The sequence below is a fragment of the Sciurus carolinensis genome, chromosome 9, assembly GCF_902686445.1.
Source record: "Sciurus carolinensis chromosome 9, mSciCar1.2, whole genome shotgun sequence".
Taxonomy (NCBI): Eukaryota; Metazoa; Chordata; class Mammalia; order Rodentia; family Sciuridae; genus Sciurus; species Sciurus carolinensis.
Window position 1 is genome coordinate 131,136,340 of NC_062221.1, and position 16,244 is coordinate 131,152,583.

The 16,244-nt window shown below is 37.4% G+C and overlaps 1 protein-coding gene across 1 annotated transcript in view; it reads left to right on the forward strand.

The window, feature by feature from the left end:
- Positions 1-16,244, forward strand: part of Itsn1 (intersectin 1) — a 203,526-nt gene that overhangs the window by 70,881 nt on the left and 116,401 nt on the right. Inside the window, 3 exon segments of the mRNA XM_047565087.1 lie at positions 3,966-4,126; positions 10,429-10,608; positions 12,573-12,669. Of these exon segments, the coding sequence (XP_047421043.1) occupies positions 3,966-4,126; positions 10,429-10,608; positions 12,573-12,669 (438 nt within the window).

Consider the following 16,244-nt stretch of genomic DNA (forward strand, 5'->3'; position numbering starts at 1 on the left):
ATATGGATCTGTGAATTTTTTGGTCAAAAGAGGTAATGCAGAAGTAGGTCTTATTTCATATGAATATTCAGTGCATGACAAAAATATATTTAAATTCAGTGAGGAGCAATAGCCTCAGAAAAAATAAAATACTTGGGAATCAATCTAACAAAAGATGTGAAAGACCTCTACAATGAAAACTACAGAACACTAAAGAAAGAAATCAAAGACCTTAGAAGATGGAAAGATCTCCCACGCTCTTGAATAGGCAGAATTAATATTGTCAAAATGGCCATACTACCAAAAGCATACAGATTTAATGCAAATCCTGTTAAAATCCCAATGATATTCTTCAAAGAACTAGAAAAGGCAATCATGAAATTCATTTGGAAAAATAAGAGACCCAGAATAGCCAAAACAATCCTTAGCAAGAAGAGTGAAGCAGGAGGCATCACAATACCAGACCTTAAACTATCCTACAGAGCAATAGTAACAAAAATGACATGGTATTGGCATCAAAATAGACGTGTAGACCAATGATACAAAAGATACGAAGACAAAACCACATAAATATAGCTATCTTGTACTAGACAAAGGCCCCAAAAACATACTTTGGAAAAAGGTATTGGCATCAAAATAGACGTGTAGACCAATGGTACAAAAGATATGAAGACAAAACCACATAAACATAGTTATCTTGTACTAGACAAAGGCCCCAGAAACATACATTGGAAAAATGATAGCCTGTTCAACATATGGTGCTGGAAAAACTGGAAATCCATATATAACAAAATGAAATTAAACCTCTATCTCTCACCCTGCATAAAAATCAACTCAAATTGAAGCAAAGACTTTGGCACTAGATCAGAGACCCTGTGCTTTAATAGAAGAAAAAGTAGGCCTAAATCTTCATCATGTTGGCTTAGGGCCTGACTTCTTTCCTTAACAAGACTCCTAAAGTGCAAAAAGTAAAATTAAGAATAAATGGGATGGATTCAAACTTAAAAGCTGCTTCTCAGCAAAGGAAACAATCAGTAACATGAAGAGAGAGCCTACAGAATGGGAGAAAATCTTTTACCACATGCACCTCAGATAGAGCACTAATCTCTGGGATATATAAAGAACTAAAAAAAACTCTGAACACCAAAAAAAACCAAACTCCCAATAACCCAATCAATAAATAGGCTAAGGAAATGAACAGACACTTCACAGAAGAAATAGAGTCAATCAAGAAACATGAAAAAATGTTCATCATCTTTAGCAATTAGAGAAATGCAAATCAAAACTACTCTAAGATTTCATCTCACTCCGGTCAGAATGGCAATTATCAAGAATACTAGCGATAGTAATAATTGTTAAGGATATGGGGGAAAAGGTACAGTCATACATTGCTGGTGGGACTGAAAATTGGTGCAACCACTCTGGAAAGCAGTATGCGATTCCCCAGAAAACTTGGAATGGACCCACCATTTGACCCAGCTATCCCGTCCCACATTTTATATCCAAAGAACTTAAAATCAGCATAGTACAGTGATGCAGCCACATCAATGTTTATAGCAGTTCAGTTCACAATAGCTAAACTGTGGAACCAACCTAGATGCCCTTCAACAGATGAATGAATAAAGAAATTGTGGTACATATACACAATGGAATATTACTCAGCCTTAAAGAACAATGAAATTATGGCATTTGCAGGTAAATGGATGGACCTAGAGAATATCATGCTAAGCAAAATAAGCCAGTCCCAAAAAACCAAAGACCGAATTTTTTCTCTGATAAGCAGATGCTGATCTGTAGTGGTGGGACTGTAGGGAAGAATGAAGGAACTTTGGATTGTGCTGAGGAGGTGAGGTGGTGGGGATGGGAAGGACGGTAGAATGAGATAGACATTGTTGCTCTGTATACATGTATGATTACACGACTGGTGTGACTCAGCACCATGTACAGGCTCCATTTGTGCAGACTGTGTCAAAATGCATTCTACTGTCATGTATAACTAATTAGAACAAATATAAAAAGTGAAAGAAAAATAAATTCTATGAGGAAGAATTAGTTAATAAGTATTGCTGGAAAAGTTAAGTATTCATCTAGAACAAATATCTAGGGTTGAACCCTGGGATTGCATCTCACACATACACACACAACACACACCACATCACACATAAAGTTATAGTTGGTTTAAAGACTGAAATATAATAAAATAATAGAATTGCAGCCAGGCACTGTGATGTGCACCTGTCATCCCATCTACTTGGGATATGGAAAGAAGGAAAAGCATGACATTTGCAGATTCAAGGCCAGTCTGGGCAATAAGCAGATCATGAACAAATCCAAATTACCAAGAAATGTAAGGAAAGCGCTGCCCAGACTTACTAGTGGTGAGGAAATGCAGAGCCCACTGCATTGGTTTGCCCAAGGGGTCCTGACTGCGGGAGCACTTGGGAGCAGCTGAGGCAGAAAGGAGGGTCTTTATGTTCTTTTGCTATTTTCCAAAATAATCATGGTGACTTTAAAAATTTATATCACTTTTACTGTGTGTGGTAGGCCATACTTCCACTCCCCCCAGCCTTTTTCCACCCAGCATTGGGGTAGGGTGTAGCCAGGTTATCCAGGCTGACCTGAACTTTGTGATCCTTCTGCTTCCAACTTCGAGGAACTGGGATTATTGGCATGTGCCATTGCACTCAGTTTATATAATTTTCTTTTCGGGGACAGTATTTGGATGTGACTCAATTTAAAAGATTGGTAGTCACGGCATTTTAATTGAACTAGCTGTTTACTTCATGTTTCAAATGAAATTTTTCATAGGATTACTTTAAAAATTAATTCTCACAATATCTGGATTAAAAGATGAAATTCAAATGACTTTCATTGAAGTCAATAGTAAGTATGGTTATGGTTATATAATGTAGTTTCCAATAGCAAATACAAATCCTTTTCTTCTGCTTAATCTTCTTTGAAAGATAATATTTCGGGCTGGGGAGATAGGTCAGCTGGTAGAGTGTTCGCCTCGAAAGCACAAGGCCCTGAGTTCGATCCCCAGTACCGCAAAAAAAAAAAAGAAAAAAAAAAAAGAAAGATAATATTTCCAAAGCTTGTTACAAGTTGAGCTTAGACCATGTATGTTTGAGTGTCATTTTAAAATAGCAAACATAATTCATGAGCTCAATTTCATTGTTGAGTGTACAAAATAGGATTCTAAAAAGAAAAGTTGATTTCAGGAACTTTAGTAGTGTGCCATATTGTAGCCAATGATAGTATAGCATACCATGTCAGCTCCCCATGTGGAAGTTTATAGAACCCCACAGAATTACTGTCATTTAACCAAGTGTCTCGAGAAATACTAGTCTCTAGTTCTGTTTTTGTTTTTTGGTACTGGGGATTGAACACAGGGGTGCATAGCCACCCTGTGATGAGCCACATCCCCAGCCCTTTTTAATTTTTATTTTGAGACATGATTTACTAAATTGCTTAGGGTCTTGCTAAATTGCTGAGGCTGATTTGAATTTGTGATCCTCCTGCCTCAGCCTTCCAAACTGCTGGATTATAGGCATGTACCACCATGCCAAGCTCTGTATGCTTTTTTTCCACCAGCTTTAACTGCAACACAGTTAACATAATAAAATTCACTCTTTTATACTGTATAATTCAGTGGTTTGTAGTGTATTCACATTATAATCATCACCACTCTCTGATTTTAGAACATTTTCTTCAAAATGAAGCCTCTTCAAGGTAGGGCTACAAGTTACTTGATAAATCATAGAGGTTAAGAGTACCAAAGTGAAAGACATTCTGTATTCATTCATGTAAGGCTTTGTCAGTATTTGTAGGTTCTTCCCCATAATGTGTGTAAACAAGTTTCATTTTATTTTGTTCTCCTTAGCGGTAAGGGAGCTAATTATTTTGTTTTTGTGTCAGTGGAAGTGGAGGTTGGGAAGGTTCTTTTATGGTCACCATTGTTCTGAGTCTGTGCTGCTGGTTTGCAGGGCACTAGCTGACATGAATAATGATGGAAGAATGGATCAAGTGGAGTTTTCCATAGCTATGAAACTTATCAAACTGAAGCTTCAAGGATATCAGCTCCCCTCTGCACTTCCCCCGGTCATGAAACAGCAACCAGTTGCTATTTCTAGTGCACCAGCATTTGGTAAGTCTGCAAATGAGTTGGTTCCTATTTAATTGTGTATTTTAAAAATAGATGCTCCCCCCACAACAGTGAGTTTATAACATGATGAAATGCTTGGGGGTTTTCTATCTGAAAACTGATGGCCCTTTGCAGGAAGACAGCGCCGAAGGGAAAGACCATGTGTACTGCTGAACTCTAGGATGAAACCACCAGGAGACCAAAGGTTGCAGGTTGCTGTCAGGGTGAAGGGCACAAACCTGCATCCTGCTGCTGCATCTTCTCTCTTCTGGCTATTTGTGTTGACCTTTCACATTGTTACATACTTGCTTTTGGTTTTCTGTTTCCAGAATTAATGTATTTTTCCTAGTACACAAACAGTTCTTTTGAATTATGGTATCTAGAAATATTTTTTTGGTTCACAGTATTGAGGTATTTGGCCACTGTATTAGTCCATTTTGCATTATTATAATGAACACCCAAGACAGGCTAACTTTTTTTTTTTTTTAAAGAGAGATTTATTTATTTAGCTCACAGTTCTGAGAGTCAAGTACAATCCTCACATTGGTGCAGCTATGGAGAGGACCACCTGGCACAGTGTTGGGTGCTCCTGTGGGAAGAAGAGGGCACTTCTTGAAACAGGAAGCTAGAGAATGATTCAGGGATCAGGCTGGTTTTTACAACAACTCTTGAGAGAGGGAGACCCAGTGGTCCCTTGAGAGCTGCCCCATTCCCTTCTGGGGACAGCTCCCCAAGTGACCTAAGGATCTCACACTGGGGGCTTAACTTCCAGTACATTAACCTTTGGGTCCAATCCAAAGCAGGCCACAATAAATTCTTTCTTAGAATAGAAAGAAATAGAAAAAAAATGAACATGTTGACCCCATTATTAACATAATTCAATAAAAAAATCATCTTTCAACCAGGTATTTCTTCTGGTGGTTAATGAACTGACCAAGATCAGTTGTTTTGATTTCTTCTCTGTTCTCACCCTAGACTTTAATTATTTAGGTTGATTTATAGTAATTATAATATATAATATATAATATATAATATTATAATTAGGTTGATTATAGTAATCAGATTGAACATCCATTTCATGAGAAAGTTCTTAAATAGTTGAAAACAAAACACAAAAATTGTGGATAGAGTTTTTTTCCCTCTCTTTATGTGATACATCTGAGGATGGGGATAAAATCAAGTTGATTTGGTGAGGTTTAGCTTGAAAAGTGGTTTTTGTAAGAGGAAAGGTATTGGTTTGAAGGAGACAGAGGTCCACAAGGAGGAGGAAAGCCCACGTCTGAGTGAAGGCTCAGAAGACAAACATGAAGAATAGTACATGTGACCGGTGCTTGTCTGTCTTGTCCTTTGTGTTATAATACTTAGCCTTCAGTTGGCCACTTAAATCCACTTAAGTGGAGTTTGCTCTGAGTCCCTGAAAGTCCCAGGACCCATGTGTTAGAACAGCTAAAGAGTGCTTGGTTTTCTTTTGACCTCCTTCAGGTGTTACAAGAAGAAACTTCAGAGTGGTGAAAGGGCCCAGTGACCGTGGCATCCCATTTCTCTCTGCCCCTTAAACTTGGGGGTCAGTACTTCTTACATTTACTTTGTTTTCTCTTATTCCATTCTGCTCTAGGAATTTCAACTGCTGATTTATTTCAGGAACTTGTGGCCTTACTGCCGAGGTTTTTACAGTCATTTAAGTAACCTGCCACTGCTACCAAGGGAACGCCTTAGGATTTTGCCCAGCACTCTGCCGGTCAGCCCAGAGCTTTCCCTGGCCTTCCCTGACTTTCCTCCCCTGGCTCTCATTCTATCAACATTCTTATTAAGTGTTTTCAAGAAAATAAACCTTAAGGGAATAGAAGAAGCTAAAAGTACATAGCCCTTATCAAGTCTGCCAAAGTTTACTCAAAAACCTGGTATTTGCCAGTGTTTCTAGTTCCATCTCTCAGCTCATCCTAGGTAATGGTGATTTAGATTTGGGTGGTGGTAGTGTGGAAGACAGATTAGATTCATTATATTCTGTATTTTGGAGGCAAATTTTTAGAATCTTATTAATGGATTAGAAATAAGAACTGAGGAATGAGAATTAAGGTTTTTAGCTTGAATAACTATATGGATGGTGTCACTACATACTGAGATGTTAAGAACAGGAAGAGGAATGGTTTTGGGGAGGAAATCAAAAGGTCCGCCATGTTTGAGGGCCTACTAGATTTCAGGTTGAGATATTCAGGGGTCAAGGATGACTACCTCTGCCTGAAGCTCAGAAGGGATGAGTCAGCCCTAGAGAGTGAGTATGGAAGGGGCTGAAAACCCTGGGACTGAGTCAGATGTCTTAGTGCCTTGGTGTAACGTAACACTGAAAGCTATAGTGAAAGACATAGCCAGAAACGGAAACCGACAGGAGTGAGTGGACAGGACTAGTGTTCTAGTAGCCAAGGAGAGAAGTCTTTCAAGGAAGTGGGGAGTGGGCTGGGGTTGTAGTTCAGTGGTAGAGCGCTTGCCTAGCATATATGAGGCTGGGTTAGATCCTCAGTACCACGTAAAAATAAATAAATGAATAAATAAAATAAAGGTATTGTGTTCATCTACAACTAAAAAAAAAAAAAGATCAAAAAAAGAGAAAGTGAGTTATTTTTGAAGAGCGAGGTAAGGGTAGAATAGGAAAGTGGTATTGGATTGGACATGACTAGCTAGTGAGTGACCTTGTAGTTCACTGGAGAGGTCAGGACCAGGGAAGCTTTAGCTGAACAGGGAGGGAGCTTAACTGTACAGAGGAGACAGCTGGAGGAGCTGTCAGCTGAATTGTGCTGGCACTTTATAGAGAGGGAAGATGATCAGTGATGCAGAGAGATGGGAGAATTTCCAGGATTAAGATTTAGCACTAGAAGAGGTGGATGGCATTTAGAAGATAGCCTTGGGTAGATTTAATTTAATTAGAAAATCTTTTGTTCAGAAAAGGTCATTGATAAGTCTTTGAAGTGATTTTTAAAAGCTTAATGGGTCACAAAGTGGAAAAATTATGATATAAGAAAAGATTTTAACCAGTTTGGAAGATTAAAAGTTTTCAGGGACTGTGGTTCATGGGTTCATGTTTTTTTTTAAACTGGTGATTCATTTTGTGTTATCTTTATTGTGCCAATTAATTTGAGATATTTTAAAGTCTTCTTTCTCAATATCTTTGAGGTTAGCCTCCTTGTAAGATTACAGATCAGCCACACACTGTGACTTACACCTGTAGTCCCACCCTACTTAAACTGAGGTGGGGAAGGCGATTAATAAAATATTACCCAGTGAAACCCAGAATAGAGGTTTTCTTTCTCTCTGCTGGATTTTTTTTTTTGCGGGGGTGAGTATGAGGAATTGAATTCTGGGGCTCTTAACCATTGAGCCACATCCCCAGCCCTATTTTGTTTGTTATTTCTGCAATTCTGCAGTGCTGGGGACTCGAACCCGGGCCTCGAGCATGCGAGGCAGGCACTTTGCGTGATGGGCTATATCGCCAGCACCCTATTTTGTATTTTACTTAGAGGGTCTCACTGAGTTGTCTAGTGCCTTGCTTTTGCTGAGGCTGGCTTTGAACTCAAGAGCCTCCTGTTTCAACTTCCCGAGCTGCTGGAATTACAGGCATGTGCCACTGTGCCCGGCTCTCTGCTGGATTTTTAATATCAGTAAACATTGTTACTGTTTTTAAAATGAAAATGATTCCCAAACCAGGGAAATTTAACAAATGGTAAAATGAATTCAAGACAACTTTCTCAAAAGATTTTAGAATTATATTTGAAAGAAATTATCATGCGCCTGAGAGTATCAACCCAGAAAGACCAACACTAAGATATATTCCAATAAAAGAAAAACATTACTTAGGCATGTAGAAAAAGAAAGCACATGACTTATATAGCAAGAAAATTAGACCAACTTCAGACTTATCCTTAGCAGTACTTTCTTTGTGTTCTTTGTGCTAATAGAACATGAAGTCCCATTTAGGATTCCTAGGGAAAGGATGAGCTAAGGATTTTGTACAGGTAAATTGACTTTCAAGTAGAAAGAGTATAGACAGACTGGGGTGGGGCAACTTGTAAGGACTCATAAAATACTGACATGAGTCCTTTGTGAGGAATCTATTAGAGAATGTGCTCTAACCTCTGTTCACCTATTCACTTACCCTTCTATCCATCCGTCTCCTCGCTGTGTCCACTGAAAAGGACAGGAAACAATGGTCAATGCTAGCAGCAGAGAGCAACTGCTTAATCAAGGGGCACTCCTTGCTTCTTGAAATGTTTTTCCATGGCTACTAGAACACCAGCAGTGAGCCCAGATTGTATACCTGAAATACTATTTCTCATTAATGGAAACATGAGTTTCCTGGAGAAATGACTGATCCAGGGTCTTGTGTGAGATGGACATGATGAGCTTGAGAGGACTTATTTTGTAATACTGGTTAGCAAGGAAGGTATCAGAGAGTAGCAGTTCTCAGCCAATTGGAAGAGGTTCACATTGACCAAAGATAGGACACTTTGAACTTTAGTAATAATAAGTGATCATTTCCATGGATTAAAACTTAGTAAATATGTTTAAATTTGTGACTCAGTGATGAGATATATATTTTAAAATAGTAATCACTTTAAGAGACTTAAATTCATTATCTTGAAAATAGGAAAAGAGAAGGAATGAAGCATTTGCTTTGCTTTTCCTGTGTGATTTGTATAACTGAATAGCCAACCAATTGATCCTTATTAAAAGTACCTCTTTATAAAAGTATTCCAACTTAGAGTTGGTAGAACTAGAATACCACTATTTTGCAACTCCTGATAGATGAATAAGTACCAGTGACTGTCAAGATCACTAAAAGATAGTGCATGTCCTATGCTTCCAATAGTTCTGACAAAGACATCCATCCTGAGTCTGATCCAGTCATTGGATTTAGCTGCCTATTTGTAGGAATTCAGAGGATAGAGGTAAATTTTGAAATGTACTGTGAAGATTTGAATCAATACAGTTCAGATAGGGAAATGCTACAAGTTAAATGGTTTGGGTCTTTCATAGATAAATTATTAAGAAAAGGGATAGAGAGGGCCTCTAGATTAAAAGAAACTTAACAGTAATTTCAGCACTGGGATTTCTGGCCAGAACAGGATGAGATCAGCAGATTCTTCCCCTAAGCACTAACATAGAATGGGCAAAATTGATAAAACCCTGTCAGTACTCTGCAAATAAATGAAGGGCATATGACTCTCTGAGATTTGTTTGTGTGTTAAAAACTGCTAAGATTCAGGGATGAACAGAGGGAACACTAGAAATCTGGAAGTCTTTGCTGGGCATGTTTCTATTCTCCAACCCTTCAGCTTGGTTAACATAGAAGTTCTGCTGGGATGGGCAGGTTGTGCATATTGGCATGCTTGCTATTGCGACTCACTTCGCTTGCGGGGTGAGTGTGATACCAGTGCCCAGCAGCCTTGTCAGCAGCTAAGATGATCTTGGCAGCAGATGAGCTGATGTGACCAATATTTCTTTGACCTAAAGTTGTGTCATGGCCAGGGCAACTGTATTCCTAGTTAAGCTGTGCACATTGTGCTTGAGATGAGGGTAGAACTGAGCCCACTGCAAACCCTTCACCAACCCACAAACTATGTGCCTGTTGGCTGGGTGTGCAAAAGGGCCCTGTGGGAAAAAAGGTATTGAAGTTGAGGAAGAACAAAAAAGAAAGGAAATATTTATTTTAATTCTAATACTTCTTCTTTTATTTATGTATTTATAAAAATATTTCCTATCAAATATTTGGTTATCCCTAGGTACAGGATGTATAGGAAAGACAGGTTAAATGGTTATTATTATTATTTTTTTGGTTCCCCTTCATTTATTAGTTTTCAAAGTAATAAATTGATTACCTGGCATTTTTCTTTGAGAACCAATTAGGATTTGTTGTCGTTTATTTGTTTTAAAACAAAATATCTTTGTGAATCCATGAATTTACTTACATTTTATGACTTTTAAATTCATTGTAGTTATTATTCTTACTGGTTCTTGTCTTGATTCATCCCTCCTGAATTTGAGTCTTGTTCTTTTGATATGAACCTTGAGATAATGTCTTACACACTTAAACATGATAAATAATCTGAATTAATCACTACATTATATTTGGGGGAGGGTGTGCTGGGGATCAAATTCAGAGCCTCTTGCATGCTAGGCACACAGCCCCATGTTTTACACGGAAAGATATTACAGCTGGAAAGTGGTTTTCTTCTTCAAGCAGTATAGGGTTAGTTGTCACCGAATGTTGAAATGTGATGAATGTGAATTTCCTTGGGTATTCTTTTCTGTAGGTATAGGAGGTATCGCCAGCATGCCACCGCTTACAGCTGTTGCTCCAGTGCCAATGGGATCCATCCCAGTTGTTGGAATGTCTCCACCCTTAGTATCTTCTGTTCCTCCAGCAGCAGTGCCTCCCCTGGCTAACGGGGCTCCCCCTGTCATACAGCCTCTGCCTGCATTTGCTCATCCTGGTATGTGACCTGCCAAAACTGTAGACTGAATTTCCACAGCTTTTATTTTGCTGTTTATTCCTGTTAAATCTCTTTTCACTTCCTTATTATATTTAAATGGTATTTTATTCCAAAGGAAAATATCTTTTTTTCCCCACTTTATTTCTCATTTTTTCCCCAACATACTAAGTGGCATATACTAGGATAGAGAGGGGAGAAGGGAATGGAATTGTCAATCTCTGTGAAAGGTAAACTCAGCAGTGAAAGTCAAGAGCATAATTTTTCTTCAACTGAAGTTGAACAGTGTTTTTGAGCATTTTGTATTTTCATGTATCAGTTACTACTTTTCTTTAGCTGCTATGAATTGCTAATAAGCAAGCATCCCCTAGGAATTAAGTCATGTGCTGGGGAAAAGTGAAATCACTAGATTTTTTTGAGGAGGTAGAATGAATCAGGCAGAAAAGGAAAGGAAGTTATTTAAATGATTAAACATATTAAGCCCATAGAATTACATATTTGCTTAATTGAAGAACAGAATTTCAAAGTTCCTTATTTAATTATTTCAATTTGAAGCTTTATTCAGTCTTTTCCTGTAGTTAAAAGAAAGCATAAACTATATATAGATAGTCTTAGTCTAACACATCTTAACAGTTCATATCAGTATGAAAAAAAATTTTTAACACTTTGGATATGTCTGAGCAAATTTAATACTGATAGCAGCATGGATTTTAGCATTATATTTGAAACATTTCTATTTCTGAGATGCTCTGGATTTACTACATGTGTTGGGTTGTGTTTCTGAGTTGTAGCCAAAGAATCTAGCAGCATTCTTTGACTGAGATTTTTTGTCACATGTAGTTCTTTGTTCATGTATAATCATGCCTTCAGATGTGATAGCAGTTGAGAAAGTGCATGCAGTTCTTTTTCTAATAGTATTGGTGAATCCACAAGCTCTGAGTTTCATTTTCTTTTGTGGTTAGTGGTAGATGTCGCAACGCAGCAGGCAAGGGTGAGGGGAATGTGGCCATGGCTCAGGGTGTTTTTTGTCTGACACAAAACTAATCAGGTCAAATGAGAATCAGATACAAAAGCTGTCCCTCCCTAGTATCACATGTTATCTGGCCAAGACTTGGCAGACTGACTTCTTGGCTCTGACATCTGGAACTGATAATTCAGCATTTTAGTGCAGTCAAGAAAATGACATCTTACTGGGTGCGGTGGCACACGGCTGTAACCCCAGCAATTCGGGAGTCTGAGGCAGGAGGTTCACAGTTTGAGGCCAACCTCACCAATTTAGCAAGGTGCTAAGCAATTTAGGAAGAATTCTGTCTCAAAATGAAAAGGGCTGGAAAGAAGCTCAGTGATTAAAGTGCTCCTGAGTTCAATCCCTAGTATCTCCCTCTACCTCCTAAATGCCACCTTATATATTTAAACTGTTGCTTTTTAAACTATTGGAACAGATCTAATAAATGCTCAATGAAGTGCAAAATTTTATGGATGTTGGTGTTAGTGCTTAGTTAGATAAGTCTCAATAGAAAGTAAATCTAGAAGCGTTTTGGCAAGAGGACAAATACTAAGGGAGGAAATAGAACTCTTTTGAGTTCAGGTTGGAAAACAAGGAGGAGTTGTTTCTGCTTTAGGTTTTCCTTCTTTTTTTTTTTTTTTTTTTTTTTTGTGTGTGTGTGTGTGTGTGTGTGTGTGTGTGTGTTTTCCCCTTTTTCTTTTTTGGTACTGGGGATTGAACCCAGGGGTGTTTTACCACTGAGCTACATCCCCAGCCCTTTTTATTTTTTTATTTTGAGATAGGGTCTTGCTAAGTCATTGAGGGCCTCACTGAGTTGCTGAGGCTGGCCTCGAACTTATGCGATGCTCCTTATCAGTGTGTTTGCAAACCTGCCTGGCTGACTGTGTATTTTAATTTTTGTTAATAAGGGAAAATTTCTTATCCTTGTAGAATTAAAATTGTTCAACATTTATTTTTATAGCAGCCACATTGCCAAAGAGTTCTTCCTTCAGTAGATCTGGTCCTGGATCACAGTTAAACACTAAATTACAGAAGGCACAATCATTTGATGTGGCCAGGTAAGCTTGCTTGTTTTTAATGGGAAGTTTGGTTAAAGTCATTATCTGCTTAACTCATAAATTTGTAAAAAAAAAAATAATAATTATGGACTCTTTTTATTTTTTATCTTCTTTCATTTTTGTAGAATGTTAATAATAATTTTAAAATTCTTGATAATGTCACTGGGTTTCATCATTTCTTTGTTGCAGAGATGACAAATCAAAGATGTGTCATTTCTTTAAAGGTTTTATGTGTTTTTTTTTTTTTTTTTTTAAGGGGATAACAAAAAGGTAGCTGTTGGGGGTGGGGGTGCAGGTCAGTGGCAGAATACTGCCCAGCATGGTAAAGGAGGTCCTGAATTCAATCCCCAGTACCCCCACCCCCGCAAAGAAAAGTAGCAAACATTTTTTAAATAGTAAAATAGCAGTCTAAGTAGGGGGGAAAAGTAAATGACTGTTTCTTGTTAGTCACTTAAAAGTTCATGTATAAAAATTATATATGAAGATTGGAGCCACAGTTTATCTTAGTTTTAATTCTGTCTCAGATAATCTCATGGAGTCTGTGTGGCTCATTAAAAACCCCATTAAAGGCCAATTTTTACTAAAACGAATTATTCAGATTAATGGACAATTCCCCTTAATCAAATGTGTGGCTCAGTTATTGGAAAACTCACATGATCTTACTGCTTTTATATTGACCATCTGTAGTTTTGTATTTTATTTATTTATTGGTACCAGGGGTTGAACGCAAGGGCACTTAACCTCTGATCTACATCCCCAGCCTTTTTTAATATTTTATTTAGAGACAAGGTCTCTCTGAGTTGTTTGGGCTTCATTAAGTTTCTGAGGCTGGCTTTGAACTCACAATCCCCCTGCCTCAGCCTCCCGAGCTGCTGGGGTTCCAGGCCCCACAGTGCCTAGCTCTATTATATTTATTTATTACATTTAAATTATATTTGTATTTTCTTCTAATTTTTTTCCCTTTGCATTCTGCTACACTAAGTTGAAAAATTAAGTTCATCTGTAAGTAGTCTTAAAACCCTTGGAATGAAAGAGGATGTAAATGAAGGTAATTCCAGCCTTTCTTTGTCAGTCCTCATTAAAATTCTTTCTTAAGTGAAGCAGGTCATTTTTCTTCATTAAAGAGAATAATGTGTTGAATATAATCCAATAATGCATTCCCTTTAAAAAAACAATTTAAAGAAAATCCATATCCCAGCACTGACCACAAAAAAAAGGAAAGAGAAAGAAGGAAAACCCATCCAGTGAAAAACACTGTGCCAAAAGCTGTGCACAATAACGATTCATCCACATAAGTCGACTCTTGTTTTCTGTGTTATAGATTAGGGACAAGATAATAAGTCCAAGGTAATTATCCAAGGTAATTAATTTGTTAAGTGTCAGTGCTGAGTTGTACTCAGTCCTTTCTGAACTGCAAATTTTCTCTAAAAAACTTCAGTTCATTGTGGTGGACAGATATGTGTGTTCCATTTCATTAAGTTGCTAATCTTAAAATGATTGAACATTTATGGAACATCTTCTTTGCTGGATATCTTATTAATCCCATTCAACCCCACAACTGCCTGTGTGTACGTATTGTCTCAGGATTGTGTATGAGGAGGCAAACCCAGAGAAGTTATGTTCCTTTCATATAATTTACAGCTGAGTAAATGGTACAGTTGAGATTTAAACTCATATCATGTGACCCTAGTCCTATATTGTTAATTTTTTTCTCCTATATGATACTGAAGCTGTATATTTTTTGTAACTTTCCACAGGGATTTTGAAATCTGCCGTAAAATTGATTTGTAACAATAGAATGAATGTTATTCGTTATTAGCAAAAATCAATATTATTGGGTTGGGGTTGTAGCTCAGTGGTACAGTGCTTGCCTCACATATATGAGGCACTGGATTTGATCCTCGGCACCCATAAATAAATAAAATAAAGATATTGTGTCCATCTACAACTAAAAACAAAAAAAAATTTTATTTATATTTAAATTTTTAGACTGCATTTTGATTCATTATACACAAATGAGGTGTAATTTTTCATTTCTATGGTTGTATACAATGTAGATTCACACCATTCTTGTAATCATACATATACATAGGGTAATACTGTCTGCTCATTCTACTATCTTTCCTTCCCCTACCCCCACCTGCCCCATTTAAAAAAAAAAATCAATACTATTAAGATAACTGAACTTTTTTATGTTAGTATTCATCTTTTCAATAATCTAAAATTTCATCAAGTTTTTACAATGTAGTATCTACCTTTTAGGTGATATATTAATGAGTTTTTAGTCTATTTAGATTCTCAGGAGTTAGAGAACCATGACATGATAAGTGTAATCTGGGACAACTTCTGTGCGTAGTACCCTATATCACCAGGGTGCAGAAGCAAGATAGTTTCTTGACAAACAGGCAGGAGTTGGAATCAGCAAAATATTAGTTAAAATGAGAGAGTTGTTGCCCAGGTACTCACAGCAGAATAGATCACGGTAAGTGTTTTTTATTAAGAAATTCATAAAAATTAGAAAAGATGGGCTTAGTACTTTTCAAGTGTTTGGGAATTACTTCCTGTGCTTTCTGAATTATATATAGTAAGTATAAGTGCATTGATAATACACATAACTCACGGTTAAGAGGTTAAAATTTTGCCTTTCCATGTGAGATTTAGCTATTTTAATTGGAATGAAAGGAAGTTGTGTATGGGGCATTAGTTCACTGGAAGTGGGGAGTACTGTCATTTTTACTGTCAACTCAACACTTATGTTTGAATTACTTGATGTAGACATTAAACTTTCAACAAACTATTGGTACCAGTGTGATCATTGTGTGGGCCATGAAAGCTGAGGAACAAATCACCAGGGTTGTCTAGACCCAGACTGGCTGCTAGCCTTGGTTTCTTCAGGTTGCAGTTATAGCACATTGGCAGAGACAGGTCCCTGCTGGCTGGCAGTCAAGAAAGACGAGCTCTGTCCATTACTGTTCTGCTGATTTGCCATGGCCTTTGAAATGTTCTGTTCTTTTTCTGGAAAATTCTCCACTTGGTGAAAATTTAAACTTTTTATAATGAAATAATTTTACTTCATTAATAAATGGGTCCCATGCAGGGTATTGTGACCCACACCTGTAATCCCAACAGCTTGGGAGGTTGAAACAGGAGGATTGCAAGTTCAAGGCCAGCTTCAGCAAATTCAGTGAGACCATGCCTCAAAAGTTAAAAAAAGTAAAAAGATCTGGGGACTTAGCTCAGTTGTTAAGTGCCTGGTTCAATTCTGGTACTGCCTGCCACACCCCAAAAAGAGAGGAAAAGAAAAAGAAATGGGTCCCATATTTTGGTGTATAGAAAGTTAAATGTTTTGGAGAATTAATATCTTTCAAGGCACTTATTTGTTAGCATTGTTTTTTAACCAAAGGAAATATTTCCTAGACACTTAGAAAAATGTATATTTTGCCTAAGTTCTAAAATTTTCTGTACATTTGTAGAACCTTGATATTTTTAAGTTATATATGTAACATGAAACAGGCACTTGATCTTTTAAGTTTTCCATTTCTGGAAAAGTAATGAACTTACCTATTTTGAGAGAA